The 25,565-nt window shown below is 40.2% G+C and overlaps 1 protein-coding gene across 4 annotated transcripts in view; it reads left to right on the forward strand.

Annotated features, from left to right (window-relative positions):
* SEMA6A (semaphorin 6A) overlaps positions 1 to 25,565 on the forward strand; it is a 123,940-nt gene that overhangs the window by 95,586 nt on the left and 2,789 nt on the right. Inside the window, exons 17-19 of one of the 4 annotated variants that reach the window (XM_004420285.3) lie at positions 664 to 684; positions 822 to 872; positions 6,206 to 6,370. In XM_004420285.3, coding sequence (XP_004420342.1) covers positions 664 to 684; positions 822 to 872; positions 6,206 to 6,370 — 237 coding nt within the window. The remainder of the gene's footprint in view (positions 1 to 663; positions 685 to 821; positions 873 to 6,205; positions 6,371 to 25,565) is intronic. The other 3 variants (XM_087429908.1, XM_004420286.3, XM_014796583.2) reach the window with 3 other exon arrangements.

A 25,565-nucleotide genomic window follows, 5' to 3' on the forward strand; every position in this document is an offset into this window, starting at 1 on the left:
GCATTCAGAGGATTTAGATAATTGGTGCACAATGACTCTTTAACAGGATTTTAAGGGAGAAATGAGGAAATCATAAAGAGCCAGTGTCAGAGGCTGAGTAGCAGGTTGAGGAATCATTGATCTGACCCAAACCCACAGCACACACACATATGTATGTTGCCCATATGTGTGTGTGATTATTTTTGTTTCTGTTTTTAATTTCCTATCTAAAGCCCCTGCTGAGTTCAGAACATTGTGATCCTGGACAGTTCCTCACAGCATGGTTGTGAGGATGAAATGAGAGAGAATGTAAAGAAAAAAGTGGTCCAGGTATCATTTATTCTATCCACATACACATCCCTCTGTATAGAGTAGGGCTTACATTCTCAGAATCACATATAATCACAGTTACCACTCCTTCTACTAACTCTTCCTTTTTCTCTGCCTCTTGGCAACAAAGGCAGTGACTTTGAGGAAACTCACTTCGGGAAGAGTTACGGGGGTATGAAATCAGACCGAATATATAGCATCTTATATTACAAGCAGGAATTAAAAAGTACTTACTTAGTATTGGGGATCATATGTTAGCATAGTTCTGTATTGGCTCATTCCTACTTATTATGTAAGTCACACTAAGCAGAGTGTTAAACATTAAGTAACCTTCTTCTCCCTTTTGTCTTTCAGATTCCTTCGTGGCACTGAATGGTAAGGAAGATATCACTCATAATTTAATATCGATGGAAATCTATTTGGGAAATCCTGTTTCACTAATCCTCTTGAGTATTTTCAAACCTTAGGTTTCTTTTTTAATTAATTTTTTTATCCTCATTATTTTTTTATAGACATTTCAACTCCTCTACCAGATCATGAAATGTCTTACAACACAGTATATGGTCAGTTTACGGATTTCTTTTTTTTTTCAATTCTTCAAACCACTCATGGTAGTTTATAGTTTTCATTCCTAAACATCATGGACCAGATTCTTTGTTACTTCAGGGCCCCAATTCACTAAAATTATTTATAGATTTCATGATGCTTCAAAAATCACTCTGCCTGTATGAGACAATTGACGTGTGAGACTAAGTCCTACATTTTTAATCCACATAACATAAAATATGCAAACCTTAGGGAATTTGGTGAATATATTTAATGAGTTCTTGAGGGAGAAGAAATTGCTTTTGGACATAAGTATATCCAAGATTAAGGAATGGTGCTTATAACTAATAGGACATAGCTCCTTAACTGATACAGTACCATTCCCCAAAATGCTGACTTTCAGGACAATACCCTCTGTGGCAGAAAATCTGTACAGGGTGCGGATACCAAGTTCTTCTTAGGCAGAACTTTCCAATTTAACATGAAATTAGCCATCAAAATTTGAGCTTACAAAGAGTGTGAATATTTAGACATATTTTTAGTGAGATTTCTTCAAAATGTATACAAGGAAGAGTGACGCAGTGGAAATGATGTGCAAACAGGATTTATCCCATTGTTCCTGCTCTGAAATACAAACACTATATTAAACAAAGCCATTATGTCCACAAACAGAATATTCTGAGCTCTTTATAAGTTGAAATGTAGTTGAAATGTTCCATTTTCATTTCTCAAAGTTCCCCCAAAGGTTTATTAGGGTAAACTATTCATGTGTTTTTTAAATATAATGTGAAAAACATACGTGTGATGGCAAATTGAAGCTTCTGCATTATAATGGGGACTATGAGTTTCATTGATATGCAGACATTTTATAGTTTTTGTGTTTAAGATATGTAACAGTCACAGTTCTAGGACAGTCTTTAAATGTAGAGGTAGGTAATAAAGGAAGGGAAAAAATAAAGAGGGGAAAAAAAGAAGAAAGAAAAGAAAGGAAGTGGATTTAGGATTCAAAGAAATAGTTCCAGATGGCCACAAATGTGTTTAATAGCGCTATGTAAACTCTTACTCCGTGTCTAATTAGCATAAATAAAAAGCCTGTTTGAAAGTCCTAAAGACTATCTTTAGGACTAAAGTGGAGCTGTGCAGATATGGAAAACGATGTCTGGTTTCTCCTGATTGTCCCCCTCATGAAGTGAGGCAGTGTGGAGTATGAGCCCACAGAATTCATCCAGTTTTAACATTCTCTCACCTGTGAATCAAGCCAGAATACTGAACACCAACAACTGGAAGAAAAATTTCTCAGGAGGCAAATATCATCTAGCTTAGTTTGCCCTTCAGAAAGAGAACCCACATAGCATCTTCTCTTCTCCAATATCATACTTTGCAATCATTTCCCATAATTGAATAATCTTTATCAGATATTGAGAAATTCAGGTCTTGAATCTAATTGAACCAGCAACCTCCCCAGCCTTCATCAATCATACTAAGACCAATTTTGACTCCCACGTAATTTCTCATATAGATAGAATAATTAAACCATGAGATGCTCTTTATGAACAAAAAATCGCTATCCAATCTATGGATCTCTCTTATTTCCTTTACAAAGGGAAAGAAATTTATTAATTCCTCCATATTAAAGGACAATGCTCGCCCTCAGCTCTTAATCAGTGCCTTCTGTGATGAAACTAAAGAAGAGTTGGAATTTCTCTTTTAACTAATGATTCCGTCCATTTCAGGCTAAATCTATCCAGTGTGAAGTAGTAAGATGATTAATTGACCATTAAAATGAGGGCTGATCTACGGGGCTGGCCCCATGGCCTAATGGTTAAGTTCTGCATGCTCTGCTTCGGCGGCCCGGGTTTGGTTCCTGGGCGCAGACCTACACCACTCATCGGCGGCCATGCTGGGGTGGTGACCCACATACATAATAGAGGAAGATTGGCACAGATGTTAGCTCAGGGCAAATCCTCCTCAGGAAAAAACAAAAAAATGAGGACTGGTCCAGACAGTGCTCACAAAAACACAGGAGACTTTCTTTTCACAAACTATTGTAAGGGATGTTTATTTTAGAGTTAATAAACCTAGAATAGATTTAAGTCATCCATTCAGCAAATATTTGTTGAGTGCCTACCATTTGCCACTGTACTAGGCGCTGTATTTGTACCACCAAAGGAAGGACCAAATTGCTATTTTTATGAGCACCCATGTAGACTAGGAAGCCAACCTCGAAGTCCAAAGTGCACCCACTGTTTCTAGTTCTGTCCTTTGCATGTCCCCATAAAAAGTTCAGTAGCAGGCTCATAGAGTGAACCACAAAACCAGAACTGTCTAACTCAAAAAAAGGGATCATTTCAATAAACCATGCAGACTCTCTGCTTGGCAAAAGCTCTGTGCAACACCACTTGCATATGCAAGGACCTCTTTTTAGTGAATTGGACCCTGATTATTTTCCTTCTCTCTTCCTCTCTTGTATTGATTTAGTGTCTCTTTTTTGTGTTTAATTGGCAACGATCATTGTTAATAGGTTAGAGTATTTGAAGAGTCTCTAACCTCTGGAATCACAAAGGCTTGTAGATATAGAGAAACGATATGATGCATGTTAAAGTTAACTTAAAATCTATCTATTTCTTTGTATAAGAATAACACATAATAAGCTCTATTGATTAAAATATGACCTTTCTTATTGGATTAATGAGACAAAATTATAGATTCCAAATCTATTGACATATAATACTATATCCACAAATGATAGCCTATTTTTACAGCATTATTTTGGTTACAAAGTCTATTACAGAATGCACAAAAATGACAAAACCTGTAGAATCACATTATAAAAAGGAATATAAGTGATTTCCTTTTAACATTTTCAAGCTTGGAGAGGTAATAATAACACACCTCTTTGATTTCAGACTAAGGACTGCTGCTATGGTCTTTTACATGGTGGTTCTAAAATTTTCGAGAATCAGGTATTGCTTTCTCCGACTGATTCACCAGTGACACGTATTGCCTATCCTCAAGCATAAGTTTAAAAGATTGCAGACCTCATGCTGCTCTATTTTTGTTCTTTTGAGTATATCAGATGCATGGTTTCTCTAGATTTACATATAGAAAATGGAGATGTGGTAGGTATTAGACTAACACTTCAGCAATAGGAAGGAGCTGATTTCTCACATTTGTGTAAAACATTTTCCTACCTAACTACCATCTGGTCCACATTAATTTCCTCTCATAGCCATAGCTTTCCACTACCAATGAGTTTTCCACGTATTTGCAGCATATGGTCCAGGAAATCTTTCTACAGAGAAAGTGTCCCTTAGGCATATATTTCCCCTAGATTACTGTATTAAGAAATGTTCTCCCTAAACCATACTTATGGCATTACCATAAAATTGCCCCTTGGACGCAGTTAAATTGAAAGTGCTCAAAATGTGTATCAATTCAGGTAAAAGAAATTCTTGCTACTTAGAAGAGAGGTTCTTTATTTTTCCTTCCCCCCTTTCTAACTCCCTACCAAGCTATTTCTGATTGTTTGCTTATGCTGGGTGCTGAATTCTCTCGTAGGTTGACCATATATTTTATTAGAGCAGTATTGAATTCAAGAGTAGAAAATAGAGGCTATATTTTAGACCTCAATATAAGCAAAAAGGAAGTAAAAGAAATTCTGTATTTTCAATTCCAGGTTAATTTTCCTCCCCTCTCTTACCAGTATTATGAGATGACATGTGAAGCCCAGAAGTGTAAAAACACAAAGTCTAGAAGCGAGCGTTCTTGAGTTTTAAACGAACGTGTTTTTTGCAGTTGGATATGAACAAGACTATTTGCAACAAAGTGGGTGTTTGAAGCTATGTGGGAGCCAGACAAGCCCTATACAGAAAGGGGCCTCTTACATGTTACCAAAGCTTTGTGGTAGCATTTAAGTGTGCTGTATCCATAGAAATCGTTATAGCTTAGATGAGCCACTTGGCTTGCTTGCTTTTCCCTGCTATCTTTTATATATATATATATATATATATATATATATATATATATATATATATATATATATATGTTGTCTGTAATTTGCAACATTCAAGTCTCCTGGGAATCCAACTTCCAATAATAATTGTAAAAAAGAAGAATGCAGTGCATTGGTCATTATACTCTTTTTTTCTGGTGGCCAGTATTTTATTTATTACATACATGGCGATCATACCCGAGGCTGGAGCCACTTGTGAATCTGTCCTACTTTCTGCCAAAGGCACCAATTAGACATTCACAGTAGTTGCCCTGATGTCTTTTTAAAAATTGTTCAAGAGGTTACTATAGGTAAGATGGTTTAATAAGCCAAAGACTCTACCTGATAATCACAGAAAGGTTATATTTTATTTCCACCAGAGAGCACAGGTAGTGGGGCTTCTTTAAATCATTGTGACAGTTGAGATCAAAGCGCCTGATACAATCTGCATTTAACCTTGTGGAAGGAAAGCTTAGGAATGTATTCACAGGAAACGTCCAGAGTTTCTGCCATAACTCCCGACCTAGCCATTCTTCTTCTGACGTTATCCTACGGTAGGCTACTGTGGATCTCAAAAAGCTATCCCTTTCTAATCTGAATCATATCAGTCAATGCGGCCTCAAAAACAACCTCTCACAGTATGAGTCATGAAACTAACTTTGTTGGAATAAGACACAAAAGGCACAGTCATAACAACATGGAGCAATTGCAGCCTCCATGCCAGGGAAAAGGAGGTGGGAGCAGATCCCTTTAGAAAGCAGTCACCTCTCCCGGAAAGAATGCCTGTGAAGTTGAGATGAAGCTGAAAACTAGACAGACCTCCCTGAGAAAGGCTCCATAAGAAAGGCTCAAGACAGCTGAGTTATTTGTGACGAGGGAGAGGCTTGTCCACTACCATGAACCTGCCTATCAGTCACAAATCTTGTCCCCAGAGTGGACACATTCTGCCTTGAGTGTTGCTATGGGAATACTGAAAAAGGACACTAGTATTTCTTCGGCACCTACAATGTGGCAGACACTGCTAGGTACTTTCACCATTATGTCATTTTATCCTCCCAACACAGGGAGGTAAGTGACATCATCCCCATTTTGTGCTCAAGGAAAACCAAGGCCTAGAGAGGTTAAGTGATTCCCTGAGGCTCACCCAACAAGCGGCAAAGATAGGATCTGGCCCTTCATCCTCTAATGACAAGTCCCAGTGGACTTCCGCTGAGCCCCACCCCCCAGCCTTGTTATTTCTAGGGCAATCTCCTTTCAGTCTTACAGCCAGCTTGGGTGTCCTACCTCCAGGCCTCTGAGCAAAGGGAATGTGGGTGTCCCCAGTGATATTTTCCCTAACTGTATTTGTGATGAAAACAGGGCACTCCAGTTCCCTCTTGCCCAGCACCACCACGTCCGATTCGGCGGCTCAAGAGGGGTATGAGTCTAGGGGAGGAATGCTGGACTGGAAGGATCTGCTCGATTCACCTGACAGCACAGACTCTTTGGGGGCAGTGTCTTCCCATAATCACCAAGACAAGAAGGGTAAGGCCTTGGAAATGCCTCTTCCTCTGGGGGGAAGAGGGAGGGAAAAGTGGGGAGGACTGTGTAACTGCTTCCAGCTGAATCACAGCAGCATTTAAGGAACCTCCAACACACTATGATTGAAAGCTTCTCAAAAAAGACTGCAACTCAATCCTCTGTACTAGGCTTGATCCTAAATTATTCCCCGACCGAGGAGAAACCACACAAAACAAATAACACATCCTCTAAGCTTCCTCCACCCAGAAGAGGTGTGGCTTGGCCCCAAGCAGATGCTGGCGCCTGAGATCCCTTTCCACTCCTCTTAGCTCATTCTGTGATTTTCTGGATCCTCTTTTCCCACCATAATGGGATGGAATGCAGTGCAGGCTTTGGCAAGCACATGTAATCGAAGTAAAGGCCCGTTTAATCAGTGAATGGAGAAATAGCAGGGAAAAGTCTTTTCTGGCTGGTAGCATCTCTCACTCTTGCATGGTGCTGAATTTGAATAGAGCCGTGGTCCTGAGACGTACTGTAATTGCCCTTAGAGGACAACAGCTCAAACAAAAATATGTTATTTAATCAAGCAGAATTGCTATGCCTTTAAAACGGAAAGGAAGCTGCACTAAATGAAAGGGACTCTACTGTGAACTGTCCTAAATTCTCCCTTCCTTTCTTTGCTCTACTAGAGACAGGAAATGTCATCTCTTTTCTCGCCATTTGCTGCTTCTGGTAACACATCCTACTTTAGTTGCAGCTGCAACCAAAAAGGCCTTTACTTGTCCAAAAAACAGTCTTGTAAATCAGAGACTGAAAAGCCCAGTTATGTTGCGAGCTGTTTCCCCCCATTCAGAATTGTTTACTTCTATATGTTTTCAAGAGTTTCATCCAAGCAGGGTTTGAGTCTTGAGGGCAAACCAGCCGCAGTGACCCTTGGAAGACAGTCTCTAGCGTGTCCTCCCCCAGAGTTTTCTGTATACGTATTTCCGTCTTTACTTTTAGAGAATGTTTTTCGAGGCCAACTCACACTCTCAATTTTCATCCTCTTTTTTGTATCTCATCTCCTGAGAGGGCCGTACACTCTGCTGCTCTTTCTGCCAAGCCAAAATGTGAAGCTGTAGCCCTTTTAACTTGTTCTTGGGCAAAAATCTTAATCAATTTTATTATTCTTTTATAACTTATATTAATATGTCCTGTCCCAAATCTTAAAAAGAAAAAAATAAGTGGCTTTTGTCTCAGCAGCCTCCTTAAGTTGGAGGGATCCCTGCTCTTACCATCCCAAGAAAGCACCAGGCCGATTGGTGACGGGACAGAACTGTCACAGCAGGCCACAAGCCCTAGCATGGGCCATTATTTGTTATGTGTGGCTCCAGCCTGCAGATCTGTTAGTCTTGGCCGAGTTCTCGAGATGAGACAACTCAGTAAAATCACTTTGTGTTTGCCCAGAGCGACTTTCTGAAAAACCAAACAGCCTCTCCAGTAAGGCATGAAATATGTCAACCAAATATCCAGCTGTTGGTTACAGTCATTTTCTCTTCACTTCACTGAGACGCGTGGCATGAATTTTCTCCAGTCGTTAAGTCTCCCAAGGGATGGAGGTTATCAAAGAGTCCAATTAACACTTTGACAGATCATTTTCAAATTCGGCGTTGTTCATTCTCTTGGGTCTTATTATGAATATTGACAAAGCTGGAAGCAGTCTACAGATTGTCAAACAATGGTGGCAGAGGTGACTGCATGGGTGTTTAACATGATCACTGTTCTTGTGCTCTGAACTCCTTGCCTTGCCCTGTCAAATTCAAGTTTGATTTTTGACAATTGGTTATGTATTTGATGGGGCAATGACAATGAGTTGTTATGCAGAAATAAAATTTTAAAAAAGATGTAGCTTACTGTTCCTTTTACCATGATCTTTATGATTTTAATTTCCATTTTGCTCTGAATTGTTTTTCTGTTTAATGTTCATGATTTATTTTGAATTTCATTCTGTTTTGCCAAGCACTGTGCAATGTGACTTGGTGATGGCGTTATTCTGTTGGAAAAGTCTTTTCCTTTCTGACTCATTATGATGTCCCTTAACTTGACCCAATCTGGGATCCCCTCACTTTTTTTCATTCCCTGACTTGGGTGCTTTAATGATGTCACATCCGTGTGTGCAGCATCTCCTGGGATGCGAGAGTTTCGTGGGTGTTCTGAGGGCCTCTGGCGGGTGCTCTTTTCACCGGGTTGATTGTCTCATGGGAATGTGACATTTGTGTGCCCCAGCTTTAGGAGCTAAATATACTCTGGAATTGATACTAAAATATTGCACATTTCCCGCTAAGCAGAAAATGTGTCTGCTGACCAGCTAGCTGAGGAGGAGTCAAGTGTCCCATGCCCTTTTTACCTTGGCCAATGGAAAGAAGACCAGTGAGCAAACGGGCCACAGCTCTGCTTTGCAGATATGTTGACCACCACTGGGCTGGTCCATTCTTTGTCCCACCTCATCCTCCAAACAATTCCGCATTTCCAGAGTATGTTTGCTTGCCTTTGTCTTTCTTTTCCTTGCTGTGTCTTTTCGTCTTGATTTAATCCTGTGCGTCCCTCACGTTCTGTCAAAGCACCGTTCCTCACCTTGCAATCTAACCCCCTTCTGCTACCATTGTTCTTAGCCTCCCCCTTTCAAAATACTAGACCCAAGCCCTCTGCCCCTCTGTGGAATGTTCCAAGGCTCTTTCCTTCTCCATTGTGAGTAGCATTCAGATGCTGTTTGTATATCAAGTCACACTAACAAAGCGTGAGAAGAGACCTGCAAAGCACGCAGAAGCATTATCACAGAAAATGAAGTAATTTTCTCTCTCAGTAACTGGCCTTGCCCTTTATTACCCTACTGGCCTTGTCTAATATCTCTTGTCTTTGCTGCTTTTCTTTAAAATTGCCTGATATCTTTCGAGCCCTAGATTCATTAGAAAAAACACAGCCAACTGCTCTGTTTTATCTCTGGGTCCCTAGATGTCTGGAGCCTCTAGAGCCAGCCCTTTAATCACCAAGTTGATAAATTAGATGCAGCCCTGGCTACTTCTTTCTTGGTTTTGCCACATTTAAAAATATATATTATTTATTCATCCTATAACTATTGAGGTGGTAATGAGTAGTTACAAAGGGGCTCTAATTACATATGAATAAGAAAGAAAATCCAGTTTATTTTTAGATCTGGCTTGTCTCCCCTTACCCCCTTCCCACAGCAAAAGAAATAAGAGCTTTCTTTTTTAGGTTAAGCAATCCTGAAAATTAATAGCCACTCTTGGGCCTCTTGTTTCTGACCAAAAGTAACAATACTATAAAACCTAATTTCCAAGAAGACTACAAGATATGTGAGGAAATTAGCCATGTACTGATCTGCCAAGAGAGCTGGGTAGCATAAATATAAAATGTAAATGCTGACCACTGCTGTTAGGACACAAGAATAAATCAGAACAGAAGAAAATCCCCTACTTCAGACTTTATTATATAGAGTTCTTGTGAGCTTTCAGAAAACAGATGGAATAGTCAATATATACAAAGATGTTCCCATTTGATTGGAAATGCCAGAATTGTAGTAGGCTTATTTATTTGGGGAAATCTTTAAAGTGAGATATTATCACATTATTACATTTAGTCAAGAAGATATGCTCATTACAGACAAAAAAAAGATGTAGAGACAGAATTTAGAGATCAAATGAATAATTTAAGCTGAAATGTACAGTAAATGTCGAATATATTTTAATCAATGTGCAAGCTATTTGTGTAAGCAATTTTTAGTTTGGGAAATAGTATTCCAGTAAGATTCATAAGGTCTGTAAAGTTGATGAATATATTGTTCACACTTCATAACCATCCTGAATGGAAGTTTATAAATCACAGAGTTTATCAATAATCCTCTTTATAGTCAATTAGTTGTTCCTCAAATACATCATAGCTTATAGTAGTATTATCTCCAAGTGGGACAGGCAGCACCTTACATGAGACGATTTAGGTGGCCTGGGGACATCATGGCCTTGAAGAATACTGAATCATGCGGTGGAAAGTTACCATGCCCTTTTCATTTCTCTTTCAGTGTTCTTGGTTATGTCAAAGCAAAAGTCTCAGTTTGGTGCTTTATCATTAACAACTCCCTGAACTTGCTACTATCCCGTTTTGACAAGAAAGAGCAGGCTTTACAGTGGGTGCTTTGCCTTGCAGCTGGAGCTAGCTAGAATTAACATTGTTTTGCTTTCAGTTAATTTTATTTTTATGGTTAACTTCTATCTATGAAAAGTGACACTTTTTTCCATTTATGATAATGATATAAAGTTTCCATTTGAAATAAATTTTAAAGGTAATTTGAATAAAATATTAAGTAAATAATAATTCAGAAGGTATAGATGTAAAAATACTAAGGAAATAATATGGTAGGTGAGACTCACTGGATCACCAAAATTGTAGTATTGGTAGTTGAATGACTAAAGTTTGCGTAACTCTGGCCTAGAGCAATTAAAAGAGTCCAGTGAGGATTAAACTACTACCAAAACTTTTCCTGGCATTTGGAAGAACGAGATTTAATAACCGCCACACCTTCTGTTGGCTGGGTTCTGAGTCTTGCAATTACACGATCTAGTCTCTTCTGATTTCTCTTCCGACTACTGAGCTTTGTGATTGGGGATAAGAAGTTTGGTCAAGTAGGAATTCAGAGTAAAATGGATTTAGCCTAAAAAGAAATTAGTCATTCGAGGCTTGTTAAGCATCTGGCGAGATTTTTCTCCAGACCAGCAACGAGCACCCAAGTGTAGACTGCAGCTGGTTATCACCCAAATTGTGACCTAGGGAGAGTTTACTTTCTGCACTCCCACTTCCCGTCTACTTCTCTGATGTCTGTAAGGACCCTTGTGCTGCAGCATGTTCCCAGGCCTGGCGATAACCTACATTTGACCCTTCTTACCCTTTACTCTCATTCAAACTTCACCTATTCTGACTCCCAAACTCTCAGAGCCAGGCTTTCTTCATTAACAGGCTGAGCAATCCAATTTTAGGTGATTATAGTTGATAATAGAGCCTGGCCCTGATTGCTCTTGCATTCAACAATTTCCAATGCTAAAAATCTAACAGATTGGGGATTTTAAAGTGCTCTAGTTCTCCCAATGGGGAAAGTGATTTCTTGGCTCCTATCAATGTAGGTGATCTTATGGACAGAGAAAATTATTGCTGATGACAGTAATCAAGGAAGAAAAATAAGCTTCTCTTCTTTTCCTGACTCCTACACTTGGGCTGAATTTTCTCTGCCATTTCTTCAGTAACATTACCATAACAAAAATGTTTTCTGAGGCATGTCAAGCAAAATTTATTACTGGCTCCCTAGCACAGTATTGGATGCCAATAAGGAGTTAGAGGCTATACTGGAGATAGACAGAATTCCTGTCCAAGAAATAAACCGCCAGACAGATGATGCACACATAGACTTGAAAATGCACCAAAAAGCTTTTACCACCACCATTGTCTTTGTGAACAAGGCAAAACCGTGCACAGCGGACTTTAGGAAAAGATATTAGACAACTGAAGACAACTTGGCTGAACACATCAAGGACATAGCACTTGGAGTCTGTTTTTCAGCCTTTTTCTTGAGTCCTTCCCTTTGGTACCAATATTACAACAGTCATATATCAGTTGACAGGGAGGATGAGGGAAGTGAGGGATGTTTGGTACAGGATTCAGACTTAAAATTTTTGTAGAAATGCTGGCAAACTCAGGCTTTTATTGAACAGCCTAAGCTTTATTTCAAAAAAACTAAGCCCATGGTAATTTGCGTAGTTTTTATTAGTAAAACCTGTAGTATCACAGCCATTTTTAAATGTGAAGGTAGAACAGGACAGTCTAGGAGGAGAATTCAGAGAAGGGGGTTCTGTCTGATGGGGAGGAAGGCTAGTGGGAGGGGCGAGGGGCTCTGACTTCCACCTAACAATGGACAATTAACCGAACCAGGTAGGAACACGCATTGTCAGGGCCAAGGAATACTAAGAGGTGAGGAACTGAGTGCTGTCATTCTAACCACCCTTTTGAATTAGGGTTCATTTGTTTCTGTTTTTGAGGGTTAGAGGAAAATTATCCTTCAAGTTCATAAGAAATTTGGTATCTACATTGCTGTTGTTGCTGATAATGAAAAATAAAATATAATTCTTGAAATTTAGTCCATTAGTATTCTTTTATTTATTTTTTTTGCTGAGGAAGATTGGCCCTGAGCTAATATCTGTACCAGTCTTCCTCTATTTTGTACGTGGGTCACCACCACAGCATGGCTGATGAGTGGTATAGGTCACTACCCGGGATCCGAATCTGCAAACCTGGGCCACTGAAGCCGAGTACGCCAAACTTAACCACTATGCCACGGGGCCAGCCCCATTAGTATTTTTTTTAATTTGTAAATTGTGCTATACGTGCCCCATACAGGTTTAATATAATTTTTATTATTCTCTGTTAAACTATTTTAATCTCCAAAAGTTTAGAGAGGTCCTAAAAGAACATTTGTGGGAATCATTAGAAGCACATTATTTGAGGGTAGAAGAGTAGGGTTACTAGATAAAATACAGAATGCCCAGTTAAATTTGTATTTCAGATAAACCATGAATCATTTTTTAGTATAAGTATGTCCCACATATTGCATTGGGACATTCTTGTACTAAAACACTATTATTTATCTGAAGTTGAAACTTAATCAGGTGTTCCGTATATTTCTTTGCTACCTGGCAATCCTGTTGAAGAGTTTGCTGATAACTTATTCAGTGAGTATATAAGATCTAATTTCTAGATTACATTTGTTCTTTAACTTTTAGAAAATCTAGAAGAACCCATATAAGAGGAATTAAAGTAAAAATTTCATTCTGTGGAAAATATTATCATTATATTTAATTTCAGAGAATTATCACTAAAAGTTATGTATGTGTTTGAAATGTGATAGAGTAAAAGATTATCACTGAAAGCGGGCTTTAAAATGCCACTTTTAAGTGAGGAAGGCTCAGAAATCAAACTTCCTAACCAAGGGCATGGTTAAAACTATTGGTTCTTTCTAATTTTATTTAACCTCAGGTTTGTTTTTTTAATCAATTATTATGTTCACTATATGTATTTTTCTTCTTTAATTATATAGCTGCCTTTTTTTTTTCCATTTCTCATTTCCATGTCTTTGAAGGGGATAAACTGGAATCCAGAAAATAATAGTTTAATAATGGTGACAATTGGGCCGGCCCCGTGGCTTAGCGGTTGGGTGCTCGCGCTCCGCTGCTGGCGGCCCGGGTTCGGATCCCGGGTGCGCACCGACGCGCCCCTTCTCTGGCCATGCTGAGGCCGTGTCCCACATACAGCAACTGGAAGGATGTGCAGCTGTGACATACAACTATCTACTGAGGCTTTGGGGGAAAAATAAATAAATGAAATTATTAATAATGGTGACAATAACCATAGGCTCAAAGAAAGGCAAAATGTCAACCTGCCTTCATTTCTTTCTTCATGCATTCAATAAACATGTGCTAGATATAAGCCTTATGCTGAGTGTTACTGTAGATACTGATCTGAATTCAACATAAGCTCTGCACTCAAGGAGCTTACAGTTCAGCACGGGGTACACACAGGTGACCTTCTGGCTAGCCAGTAGGGCAGAGTGGAGTCTGAGAGCCAGGGAAGTAAGGGAAAGAGGACCGGGCAGAGCCCTGAGAGAGGATAAGGGAGACACAACTCATTCCAAGTTGGGAGCCAGGGAAAGACCTTGCAAAGTCTTGAAGGATGAGAGGAGGAAGAATAACGCTAAATAAGTGACATGACCAAGACACAAAGCTATGAAAGCACAGAGTGTAATGATAAGAGGGAGGTAGTGTGCTATGATTAAAGTGATAAAGTAGATAGAGGCCAGAATGGGACTGGAGATGGAAATGGTAGTCTGGAGCCTTAACAGTCGTGCTAAGAGGTTTTGGCTTCAGCTGTCGACAGTGGGGATAGGAAGGTAGAGAGGTGGAAAGAAAGACACGAAAGGAGGGAAAGACAGAGATCAAGAGACTGATAGATGATCGATAATAAATTGATTATTCAATCTTATTAGGTTATTAATTACATATACACAGTAAGTTTGGGAAATGGAATTTTGCATCAATTTTAGATCTAAAGTGTCTGTTTCTACCCATCACTGGCATTTTTCTGGTAGATGCTCCTTGCCAAGCTAAGAGCTCTAGCCTAGGTAAAGGTAATTCATGCAAGCTGAATTCCAAACTTGGGCTTCTCTGTCACTTCAGTTAAAACACTGGGCTGCATGGCATACAGCAGACTTTTCCTCCAGAAAAGATTTTGAAATCGGGAGAGACTGAGAAAGAAATGATAATATAACCCAAGGTACCACCGTTTATTTTTACTATAGTAATATTTCTTTGTCACGTACCAGAAAAAGAATCTATTTGAAGTCTCTGGCTTTTCTGAAGAACTGAGAAAAATGATACTGTGAGGAGGTCAGGTACTGGGCTCTGAGCTAGATGATGTGGAAGTTTCCATGTGAGCGTGTGCTGGGTAAGAGGGGCAAGGACTGAGAAGCCCATGTGGAAGACTGTAATTGTTCTTTCAGCAGTGCGGGCAGAGATGTAGATTTGATCTAATTAATTTTGTATCCTCTTGACAACTTGCTGAATTTATCTCAGGTCTTGATGAGATTATTGTGGAAAGGGTAGAAGAAAAAAAAAGTTAAATGTCAGCCATGTAGAAAGCTGTTTCATCTCCCTGCCTGCCTGGATCTGCACACCAATATTTGAATTTTCTTTTCTAGAGATGCCAACGAGGCTTCTTTTATTTTTTACCTAACATCCATTTTCTCAAAAAAAAATGAAGTCCTTAAATTATGATTATGGAGACTTGAATTTTTTCTTTTAAAATCAGCAATTTAAACCTTAGGGTATTTAAAAAATCAATTCACCTTCTAGAGGTGCTTCTTACCTTTAATCTGTAGCCACTTTTTCAAGACATTTCACCCTTGACATCAATTCACTTTACCCCCGCCCTTTTCCCTCAATCTCTTTTTTTTCCATTCTCTCCTATCTTTTGCACAAAAACACAGACAATGACAAAGTTTTCTGACAGCTTAATGGAACTTTCAAGGACTACAGGGACTAGGGTAGGCATGATCTTATTAACTGAACATCTGGAGTAGTTAAAAATTTGCTCTTTAATTGGTTCAACTTCACTGTGTTCATCTAAAATTTGTTTTGTCCTAATAATAAAATTGTGAAGAGTCAATTTGTGTTTTGAATCGTGTAATAATGGAAAAATAATATTAGCTTTGTCTCAAAACTTTCTTTCTGATAGCCTCGTTTCCTGGAGTTTAAAAAGAAAAAATGCTTGTTGCAAGTTTTACTTTGCAAACCTCACTGCTCCATAGATGAAGTGGTCTAGTGAGGGCAAACTAGTGGAAACTGGGAAATTGTCTGAGGACAGCTTCTCTTTTCTTGATACTATACATGAGAATGGCCTCGAAAGCTGCAAGAGTTGCTCAGAATACATAATTCATGCCACTGCCACAGAAAGAAAGAGGACAGAAAGGCTGTATTCACTTGCTGGTCCCAGGGAGACAGAGGCTGTGCAAGTATTAGGTAAAGTCCTGCAAAGTGCATGGCCTGCGCTGCCGGCCTGGAAGGATCCACACGAGCTGCATCATGTGTAAATCTCCCAGGACCTTAAATGGTAGAAAGGCCCTAAAGTAAACCTGTGAAATGTAGCTGGATATATTCAAATACATTGGGTGCACAGTAGATGGGATCTTAATCGGTGTCAGAAAGCTAATTACGGGCAGTATGAAGGTTTGTCATCCTTAATTAATACTTCTTAAGCTCTTGTAAGTCTACAGCCTGAGAACTATCTTTGTAAAGAGATTCATTTTTAATGGGATAATAGGAATCTCCCACTCCAATTATTTTGAAATTTCATATTGTTTAAAAGGATGCATTCTTTTTCAGAAATGTATCTGCAATTACATTTCTTTGCGGAGGGCAGGGGCAGTTATTATGAACTGTATAGAAATAATGGAAGTTCAGTATGGCCACCACTGACAATGCTTTATTAGGAGGGAAAATGGTGTCAAGAAATTTATAGGGCAGCAAACTGCATTATGCCTAACCTTTTGGACATATTAAAGCTTGTCATTTCCAGTCCTACCGCCTCTTGTTATTCATAAATAATAGATAACACTGGACACAACCATCTGACATTTGCTAAGGTAATAAATATACCCTAAGTGCTGATGGGTCTTGCACTCTGTGATTTAAAAGCACACAGCAGAAATTTAATGTAACTTTTAATGTCTTATATAATTCTGTGGATTTGCAGATTCAGTTCAACTCAGCAGATCTGCAAGCACCCAGATCTGTTGAGCGCACTGTTGTGGTGGGCAGTTTTATTATTATAAAGCAGGACCTTAATTTGGGGAATGGAACATGAGCTCAGGTCCCTCCTTCACCCCAGAAATATAAGGGAAAAGAATCTCCCTGAGTTTCCTATTCTCTTGTCTGATCATGCAGAGGTGGGGGAAAGATCCCCTGAAGCATCATCAAATGTTGCTTGACGGCTGTGCGTTGTTTGAGTGGAGATGATTTCCAGGTGACATGAGATGCAGGCCAGATGCAAAGGAGGTTGCCCTGTTCAATAGTGAGCTCCCACCGAGATTCTGCCTCTTCTCTCCCTGGGACCCAGTCCTGACTGGGCTGACCTAATCTAGGATATATCTGGGCTCTGTAGTACCAACCACTACCTGACGGCCCCCGTGACAGAGACAGGGAGCATCAGAAATTCCCCTCCATGTCTCCATGCTGGGGCAATAAAGAGACCACAGGCGTTTGTCCAGCAGCTTTTGGCTACAGGAAATTAGGTTGATTCTGTTACAGTAGTAGCACAGTGTTTTAGGCCATATGTCAAGCTTTTGTCAGGTACCAAGGAAAAATTAGGAATTTGTTTGTCTTTCCAATAAAATCATATCAATTTTGTATTCTTTGTCAGAATACGGTAACCACAGTAAAGAAACTGTCATACATGAGACCCACTAAAGATTCATACTTTGAACACCAAGGAAGACTGCATTTATTTATTTATTTATTTTACAAATCATTTTGAAAATCTGGCTATACACTGCCTCAGTGGTGTCTGAGGTTGGACTTTAAAGCTAAACACTTGGATGCATTTTCTGGAGTATTATTCATGTCATTTAGGACAGTGCTTTTCAAGCTTTAGTGAATATAAGAATCGTCTGGAGGCCTTGTCAAAACACAAATTTCTGAACCCCAACTCCAGAGATTCTGATTCAGAAGGTCTGGATAGGACCCAAGGATTTGTATTTCTAACAAGTTTCAGGTGATGCTGATGTGGAGTAGCACTGATTTAGGACACTTTCCAAGTTTCTATGGGCTGTCTTATTTAAGGTCATTCTCCAAGATTCTATTGTATTTTTAAATCCTTATTTTTCTACTGTTGCTAATACAATTGAACCCTACCAAAGTGTTGCATTAAAACAGTCTATCTTGGACCCTGTACAAGGCAGGTAACTTGTCAGAAATTCTAGAAACACTTCCCTTACGTTATTAATTGAGCATTAACATGTGTCCTGCACAATGCCAAGTGCTTTACATGCATTTGTTTATTTAATCCATTTAATCCTTCCAATAACACTCATCTCGTAGCCAACACCACTGGGGCTTAGAGAGATTGAGTGACTTGCCCAAGGTCACACAGCTAGTTAGTTATAGAGCCAAGACTTAAACCCAGGTCTTTATGACCTCAAAGTTTATGTTCTTAACCAATACCACCCAGCCTCATCTATAACCCAGACCCCAAGAACTATATTTCTAGCAAGTTTAAGTTGGCAATTTCAGCAGTGCTCAAACAGACCTGTTTCCTCCTATTCGTTTTACCTTTGCTTTGCAGAGAAAAAATCAAAGCACTGTAAATATTCCAAAGAATCACCTGAATTTCACAATTTCATAAGGAGATCCACTTCCCCCATTTTGTAGCTTTGATGCCTCGTGAGGGAGCAAAAGAAGAAGATGGGACCAGGAAGTTGGAAACTAGAAAGGCTTTGTCTGTGATATCAGAAAAAGTTTCAGAAATTTCTTAGATGTTGGTTTCAGAAATTACTTAGAGGTTGGGTTTCCAATCTTCTTAGAAAGAAAACCTCAAAAAGAAGGAAAATAAGCCATGCAAATTCTGCTAAAACTTTGCCCATCTGAAATAATCATTACCTTTACAAAGACAGTGACAGTTCTAACACATGGAACCACAGACCAACATTCCAGGGCGTGGCTTTGAAAATTTATCTTGTCATGACTCCCAATCTAGACCTCAGTCTATGCTCTGGGTGTAGCGCTCTCATTGGCGGTGCCAACTCTAAAACAGTGGCGCAGAGGAAGAACAGTGAACTGAGCACTCTAGTTGGCACAGAGGGGAAAATGAAGCTGTTTCTCCTCTAAACAATGTGAAATCGAATGAGTTTCATGCTCATTCTCCCTTTTCTTCCTGTGATGGCATCCCAACAAAAAAATGCATCAATTTCAAAGGTGATAGAACTGGAAGTGGATTCATCCGCAGACACCCACACTAAGCATTATTTCAGTAGGTGAGTTTTAAAATAGCTTCTGAACTCAGGATATTAAACAGTCAGGAAGCTGCCTCTACTTTGGCATGGTCAGTCATTAACTTGATACATCTTGAAGACCATGGCCCCTCCCAATACCTAATCTTCAGCCTGCCAGGAAAAAAGGAAAAAAAAATTGAAAATAAAAGGAAAAGGAAAGTTTGAGTTATAAACTCCGAGCCCATTTCCATGGCTGCTGGCGTTTCAGTTTATCCCTAAGCCATCTGGTTCACATTATGCCCTAAGACAAGAAGAGGGCTGCTTCCTGCCGAGATAACCGCAGAGAGCTCCCATTGCGCTTTCAGTGTGGTCATCTCCATCGGCTGGGGTGTGGCTTGGAGGATAAGTCGTCTCCAGTTAGGGTTTTTCCCCCATTTGTTTTCTCCTCTCCTTAGTAGGGATTATAGCGGGCCCTCTGTGGTTAGCGGCTGGGATGCTTGGCCCGTGATTAGTTCATTCATTCATACTGCCTTGCAGGACTGTGAGCTTGGCATTTTGTTGCAATAAGATTTTCAAACAAGAAAAAGTGGGTTGTTAGATTCCATTCACCGAAGTTGTTATGAGGATTTCAAGGAAATTGCAGGCTTGTCTTACTATAAAGCAGAATCAAGAGTCTATTTTTAGGGGATCCTACTCTGGAGCTTTTCTTGGTGTTTTGCCATCTTTCTTGGCTCTCAGACCCAACACGAACCCCGCTCTGGCTCAGCGGTGGAGGAAATGTCCATCCTCCTTCTTGCCTTTGCATATTTCTCTAAAGGACACAGAGGGGCTTTGTTGTCTTTGTGGCCACCAGGTCCGCTTTACACAGATGCCTATTAATCACTTCACTATGGAGACAGACACATCCATCATATCACAGCAGCTCCGACACAAGCAGTCCAGTGAACAGGGGCGAGAGGGGAAAGTGCGCGCTTAACCATTTCGAGGGACTGGCTGCCTAGGTCTCATATACTTAGCAAGGTGATTGGCGTGGGGATGAGTAGAGCTCTTCCTTGATATTCAGTTTAATAGATGCAATTGATTTTATGTATTTTTGTTTGTCTGTTTTGCTTCATTTTTTGATAGGACAGATAACATCTCTCAGTTATTTCTGTACAATGCAGGGGATAAGAATAGTTGAAGACAGTTTTAATTTTAAAAACAGTAATAATAAATTCAGGTAGACTAGCTGTGCTTTTGATGCAAAGATATTGACTCTTTGAAGCCAGTAGTTTTTCAATAATGGATTCAACATGGAGCAGAGTGAGCTGAAAGTCAGCTTTCTCAGGCAAGAACATACTTGAAATTGCAGGTAAATTAACTAAGAACTTTCCTTCCAAAACTGACATGTCTTCTAAATATCTTTTTTAGTCGTTCAGCGCTTTTCACAGCCTGCTTCTAACTGGTGTTTAGCTCTCGTTCTTAGTTTTCCTCTACAGGTACTCATTCATTCATGCATTCACTTACTATTTATTTAACAGCTATTTATTGAACAACTTTATGCCTGGAGATTCAGTGGTAAATCTCTCCCTCCTGAGCATTCTAGAGGAGTCTATGTGAGAAAAACAAACAAAGCAAGTATCTTAAGAGTGATGATTTTAGGATAGAGAAGGGCAGAGCTGTGGGGGCACCCATGGAAGGAAGCACTAACCTGGTCTGAGGGAGTTGGAGAAGCCTTCTCCATTTAAGCTGAGACCTACAGGAGAGGGTCAGAGGAATGGGAGGTAAGCAGGGATATTCTGGGCAGAGGGAACAGCCTGTGTGAAAGCCCAGAAGCAAGTGAGAGTGTAGCAGGTGGTTGGTGCCTGGAGTGTAAGAAAGTAGAAGGGACTTAGGCCATTGCCCTTACTGAATACAGCCTTCATTTTCCTTCCCTCCATGTCTTGGTTCTTTCTCTCTCCACTTCAGCTGACATCCTACGCATCTTTAAGGCTTAGCTCAAATGCCACCTCGTACATAAAGCCTTTGCCCATATTGAAGCAGAGGTGATGTATCTCCTGATGCTTCCACACTTTGGATGTAGTACACGTGTGAGTACCTGCCTTCTTCTTCCTGGATCACAGGGTTTGTGCCTCCTTCACCTTTGTCTCTCCAACATCTAGCACAGTGCTTTAGTCCATGCTCAGTAAATGTTTGCTGAAGGCAGCCACAAAGATGCTTGGAGCCAAAACCTTGTTATACCAGGAGAGTGATGGTAAAGGCACTAAGAACATCACAATCCAGCCCTGAGTTAAGAAAGCATCTTTCTCTGAGGTATATTGTCCTAGAGCCTGGTGTTGGGCTCCCCGTGCAGACTTCGCAATTGTAGAGAACCTGTGAGCAGGGCTACCAGAAACCATTATTTTAATAAAGAATTTGATGTCTGAAATTTCAAAAGGCATTGACATGGTCATCATAGGAAAAAGCAGAACTGTGTTGGACTTCCTCTTATTTTACAGTTTATAATTGTTCTTACTTTGAATTACATGTTGCGGGGCCTGGAGGGTGGAGTTCATAATCGTTTCATTGCTTCAGCCTCTAAAGAGCTTCAAACTGCCCCTCTGAGACCTCCCCCTAGCATCCCTCCAGCATCTGAAAACTCTCACCTCAGGAAACAAAAAAAACCAGTGGAGATTCTATTCTTTCTCAGTTCTGCCAATTTAAGGCATGATTTCAGAGAACTCTCTAAGCCATTGTGTGCCTTGCTTCCTGCAATAGGAAGGTGGAGAGAATAACCATTTAGCACCTCACGACTGGTGAGAAATAGCTGGCGGTTAATGAATCAATGCAAAGGATTTTTCAGATACTGTTTTCATTACTAATGCCCCCTTTTCAGTTGGTGAAAGCAGAAAGCCCAGGGGTTGGTAGAGGAAGGCATTTCAACACCCCGGGTGGAGAAGCCAACTCTGATTTATCCCTCTACAATGGGAGGAGGGGAGGGACTATACCACCCTACAAGGCCCTTCAGCCTCGCCAGGGCTTGTAGGCAGCCTCTGAAGCAATGAAGTTCCTCCAGCTACAGCCCTTTGCCCTTTGCAGAGATGAGTTTGTTTCAAATTATTCAATTCCACTGGAGCACTCAGTTGTTACAAATAACCCATTTACCCTCATCATCTCTTTGGAATTATCCCAGAATGAATTTCTTTTCATTTTTAAAATAGTTTCTCTTATTATTATTTTGAACAAATAGTGAGCACCTTTATGGATTTCCTTTGTGTAACAGATGTTAGTATGATTATATTCTGTTATATGATTGGAGACATAACTTGTTTTTGTGACTTCAGAAGCAAGGTTATAGTCACTCCAAAGATGACCCGCCAAGTTCAGAAGTCCATTTAAAAATATCTCTAGAGGCCAGCCCGGTGGCATAGTGGTTAAGTTCACCCGATCCTCTTTGGCAGCCCAGGGTTCATGGGTTCAGATCCTGGGCACGGACCAATGCACCGCTTATCAAGCCATGCTGTGGCAGACGTCCCATGTAAAGTAGAGGAGGATGGGCACGGATGTTAGCCCAGGGCCAATCTTCCTCAGCAAAAAGAGGAGGAATGGCAACAGATGTTAGCTCAGGGCTAATCTTCCTCACAAAAAATATATATTTTTTTTTATATATATATCTCTATAACGTATTGCAAACCCATGTATTTAATAATCATTTATTAAGTGCCTGAATAAGAACCCTGGGGATGGTGAGGGTTATAAATGCATATAAAATATGGTCCCTGCCCTCCAGGAGTTGATTGCAGGATTATTGCTCCACTAGGAGTCTAACTATAATCGCTGTGTTTTACTCAACATTTCCCACTTTGTTGTTTTACTAATTTCAAAATTCAGGACCTATAGGCAGTCCTGAAACAGAGGTATGTGTTCCCTCCTGTTACCTCAACATATCATCCTTTAGGCAAAAATTTGGACAGCACAAGGTTTGAAGCTGGAAAGAATAAGTCTGTCCGTCTCACCCAGGAGACCCACAGCAAATTGAATCCAGTGGAGCAGCTGTGACTAACTATATTCTTAACCCCTCTGTGAGCTACTAACCCCCCACTTCTCTTTTGGTGGCTCCTTTTTTTTTTTAATGGTGAGGGAGATTGGCCCTGAGCTAACATCTGTGCCAGTCTTCCTCTATTTTGTATATGGGACGCTGCCACAGCATGGCCTGATGAGCAGTGCGTAGGTCCGCACCTGGGATCCGAACCCGTGAACCCTGGGCCACCAAAGCGGAGTGCTTGAACTTAACCACTAGGCTACCACTGGGCTGGCCCCTGGTGGCTTCTTTTGATCTTTAGATTTGTCCAGCAAACTCCAGCATTTAAGCTCTTTCTTATTCATTATTTCATTTGATGCTTGTAACAACCCAGTAAGGCAGTAAGATTAAGTGTGTTAACCCCACGTTACAGATGAAAAAACTGAGGCCCAGAGATATGAAGTCACTTGCCAAAAGGTCACACAGCAGTAAGTGGGAGCTGAAGACTCCAGGCCTTTGGAGATCTCTAATGTTGCTTGTACCACCACTGGCCTCTCTGACAAGCCTGGTGTGTTCAATCCTTCACAGTGACCAATGGCACAAAGTGGATTTAATCATTTCCATGAATGCCCCTTTGCCCTTTCTCATGGTATAAGCAGAAAGCTTTAAGTTTGGAAGGTATTTTCCAAAAATGACTTCTAACTTCTTATCTTCATGACTGTGCTTTCAACTTAATCTCCCATCTGTTTCTCACCTTGGACAGGGGGTTTCTGAATTTGCACAAGAGGAAGAGGGAAGCCACCTGCTTCATGGTAGATATCTCAAAGCTGAAGAGGTGCAGAAAGGTTTTTAAGGGCACTATTTACATAACAAAATGAGACCGGGGAGGGGTGCTGTCTGAGACACCCTTTTTCTCAAAGGTCAGACCCTGCTTGATTTGCTAACAACCAAAAACCTGAACTCAAATGTCATCCACGAAAAAGAGGAGTGTTTCCCAGTGAAAGAGCATGTGGTTTCTATGCGTCTCAGTCAAGGACCTTCGACATAAAAGAAGACTATTGGGGAGCTAAAAGTAAAGCTAAGAAGCAATGGGTAAACTTGAAGATTTTGTAGTTTTCCCAACTAAACAATGAATGAAACAAGTGGCTCACTCTAGCCTTATTCTTTCCATGTTCCTCCTAAGCTGAGAGGGAATTTAAATTGTAAGATGCCAAAGTCAGTTGTAGATAGCTACCTATTACAAGAATGAATTTATGAGGAAGGCACAGCCCCATAAATATGGTTGCCTGGAAGGGATCCAGGAAACACCCATTATGAAAAATGTACCTGGTACCCCCCCCATCAGTGGGGTCTAGCCTGTGTTAGACCCCTCTGAGATCACCAAGTCAACGAGGGAAATTAAACCCATTTTGTTCACAGGTGTACATTTTTGTGCCCTTATATGTAGGTGGTTAAAAATGATGTTCAATAGCATCCTACACACAATCAAAATTGAAAGGAAAATCAGTTGCTATCTTAGCATTACAACAAGGAAATGCAAATTTAAGGAAGAAATTTTCATTAGCACAATTCCTTGGTGACTACATATTTGAATGCAAGACACCCACTGTTTGGGGAGCTCCACAGCATAAAAGGTGTGAGTTATAGCTGAATTCCCTGCTGCTTTTTTGCTTTTCAGTTTCTGCCCCTTAAACGTTCATGACGATAAATCTAGAAATATGTGAAAAGTGTCACATTTGGAAATTATTCAATGTCTTACCATCTTACACACACTTCCCCCCGGGATGAATTGCTTCCCCTGCCCTTCATTACCAAGGGCATTTGTTTAATCACAGAATCTTTGTTTCTCAAGAGATATTTGCTGCTTCTATTTATTCCCCACCTGAAGTCACAATCCTTTGTCACCGGACAATCATTTCCACAGCAACCAACCATGATGTCACAACTGAGGGGAGGAGGCCAGTTGAGAAAGAAAAGAGAAAGAAAAAGAGAATGTTATCTTCTTCAGGCTAAGGTTTCTGAGTTTTAAAACCACCGCTTCACTAATCAAAATATTTTCTCAGAAACACCCCAGGACAAAGCTGCACTTCTTCGGGGTCTCAGCGGAAGTTTAAGGGTTGCATGTTGTGGGTTTGGGAAGGGGTGGAGATTTTTATTTCATTTCATTCTAATTCTGTGCCACTGATATCTGCCAGTAAAATACATTAAACATTCCAGAAAGAGTTGATTTAGTAGATGAAAAATGTGTCTCCTGAGACCAGAGAAGGTACATTTTCTGTCTTACTAGCGTTTCCATAATAGGAACAATGTTTACATTTCCTCAGCCCATGCCGCGCCTCTAATCTATTCATGTTCTTTCACTCTCCAGAGGCAGGAATTGAGGTATTTGAGATTTTATTTTTCAGCTACCACATCAAGCACTTAAGATCTGACAATTGTGATGTGTATTCTCACTTGGTATTAAAAAATAAAAGCTTTGGTGTTTGCATTTGATTAGTTTCTCAGCCTGGTGGCTGATTAAGCAGGAACAGGAGAAGCCACTTTCCTCAGCAACAGCATCTTGGTTAATGTAGTGTAAGATTATTGACGGGTGTAGTCACATAATTTTTATTAAATTGAAGAGATTAGCTTTGCTGAAGAATCTCACCGTGACAGCAAACTCT

This window comes from Ceratotherium simum, chromosome 4 (genome assembly GCF_057802395.1).
Source record: "Ceratotherium simum simum isolate JZ-2026a chromosome 4, ASM5780239v1, whole genome shotgun sequence".
In the NCBI taxonomy this organism is placed as follows: domain Eukaryota; kingdom Metazoa; phylum Chordata; class Mammalia; order Perissodactyla; family Rhinocerotidae; genus Ceratotherium; species Ceratotherium simum.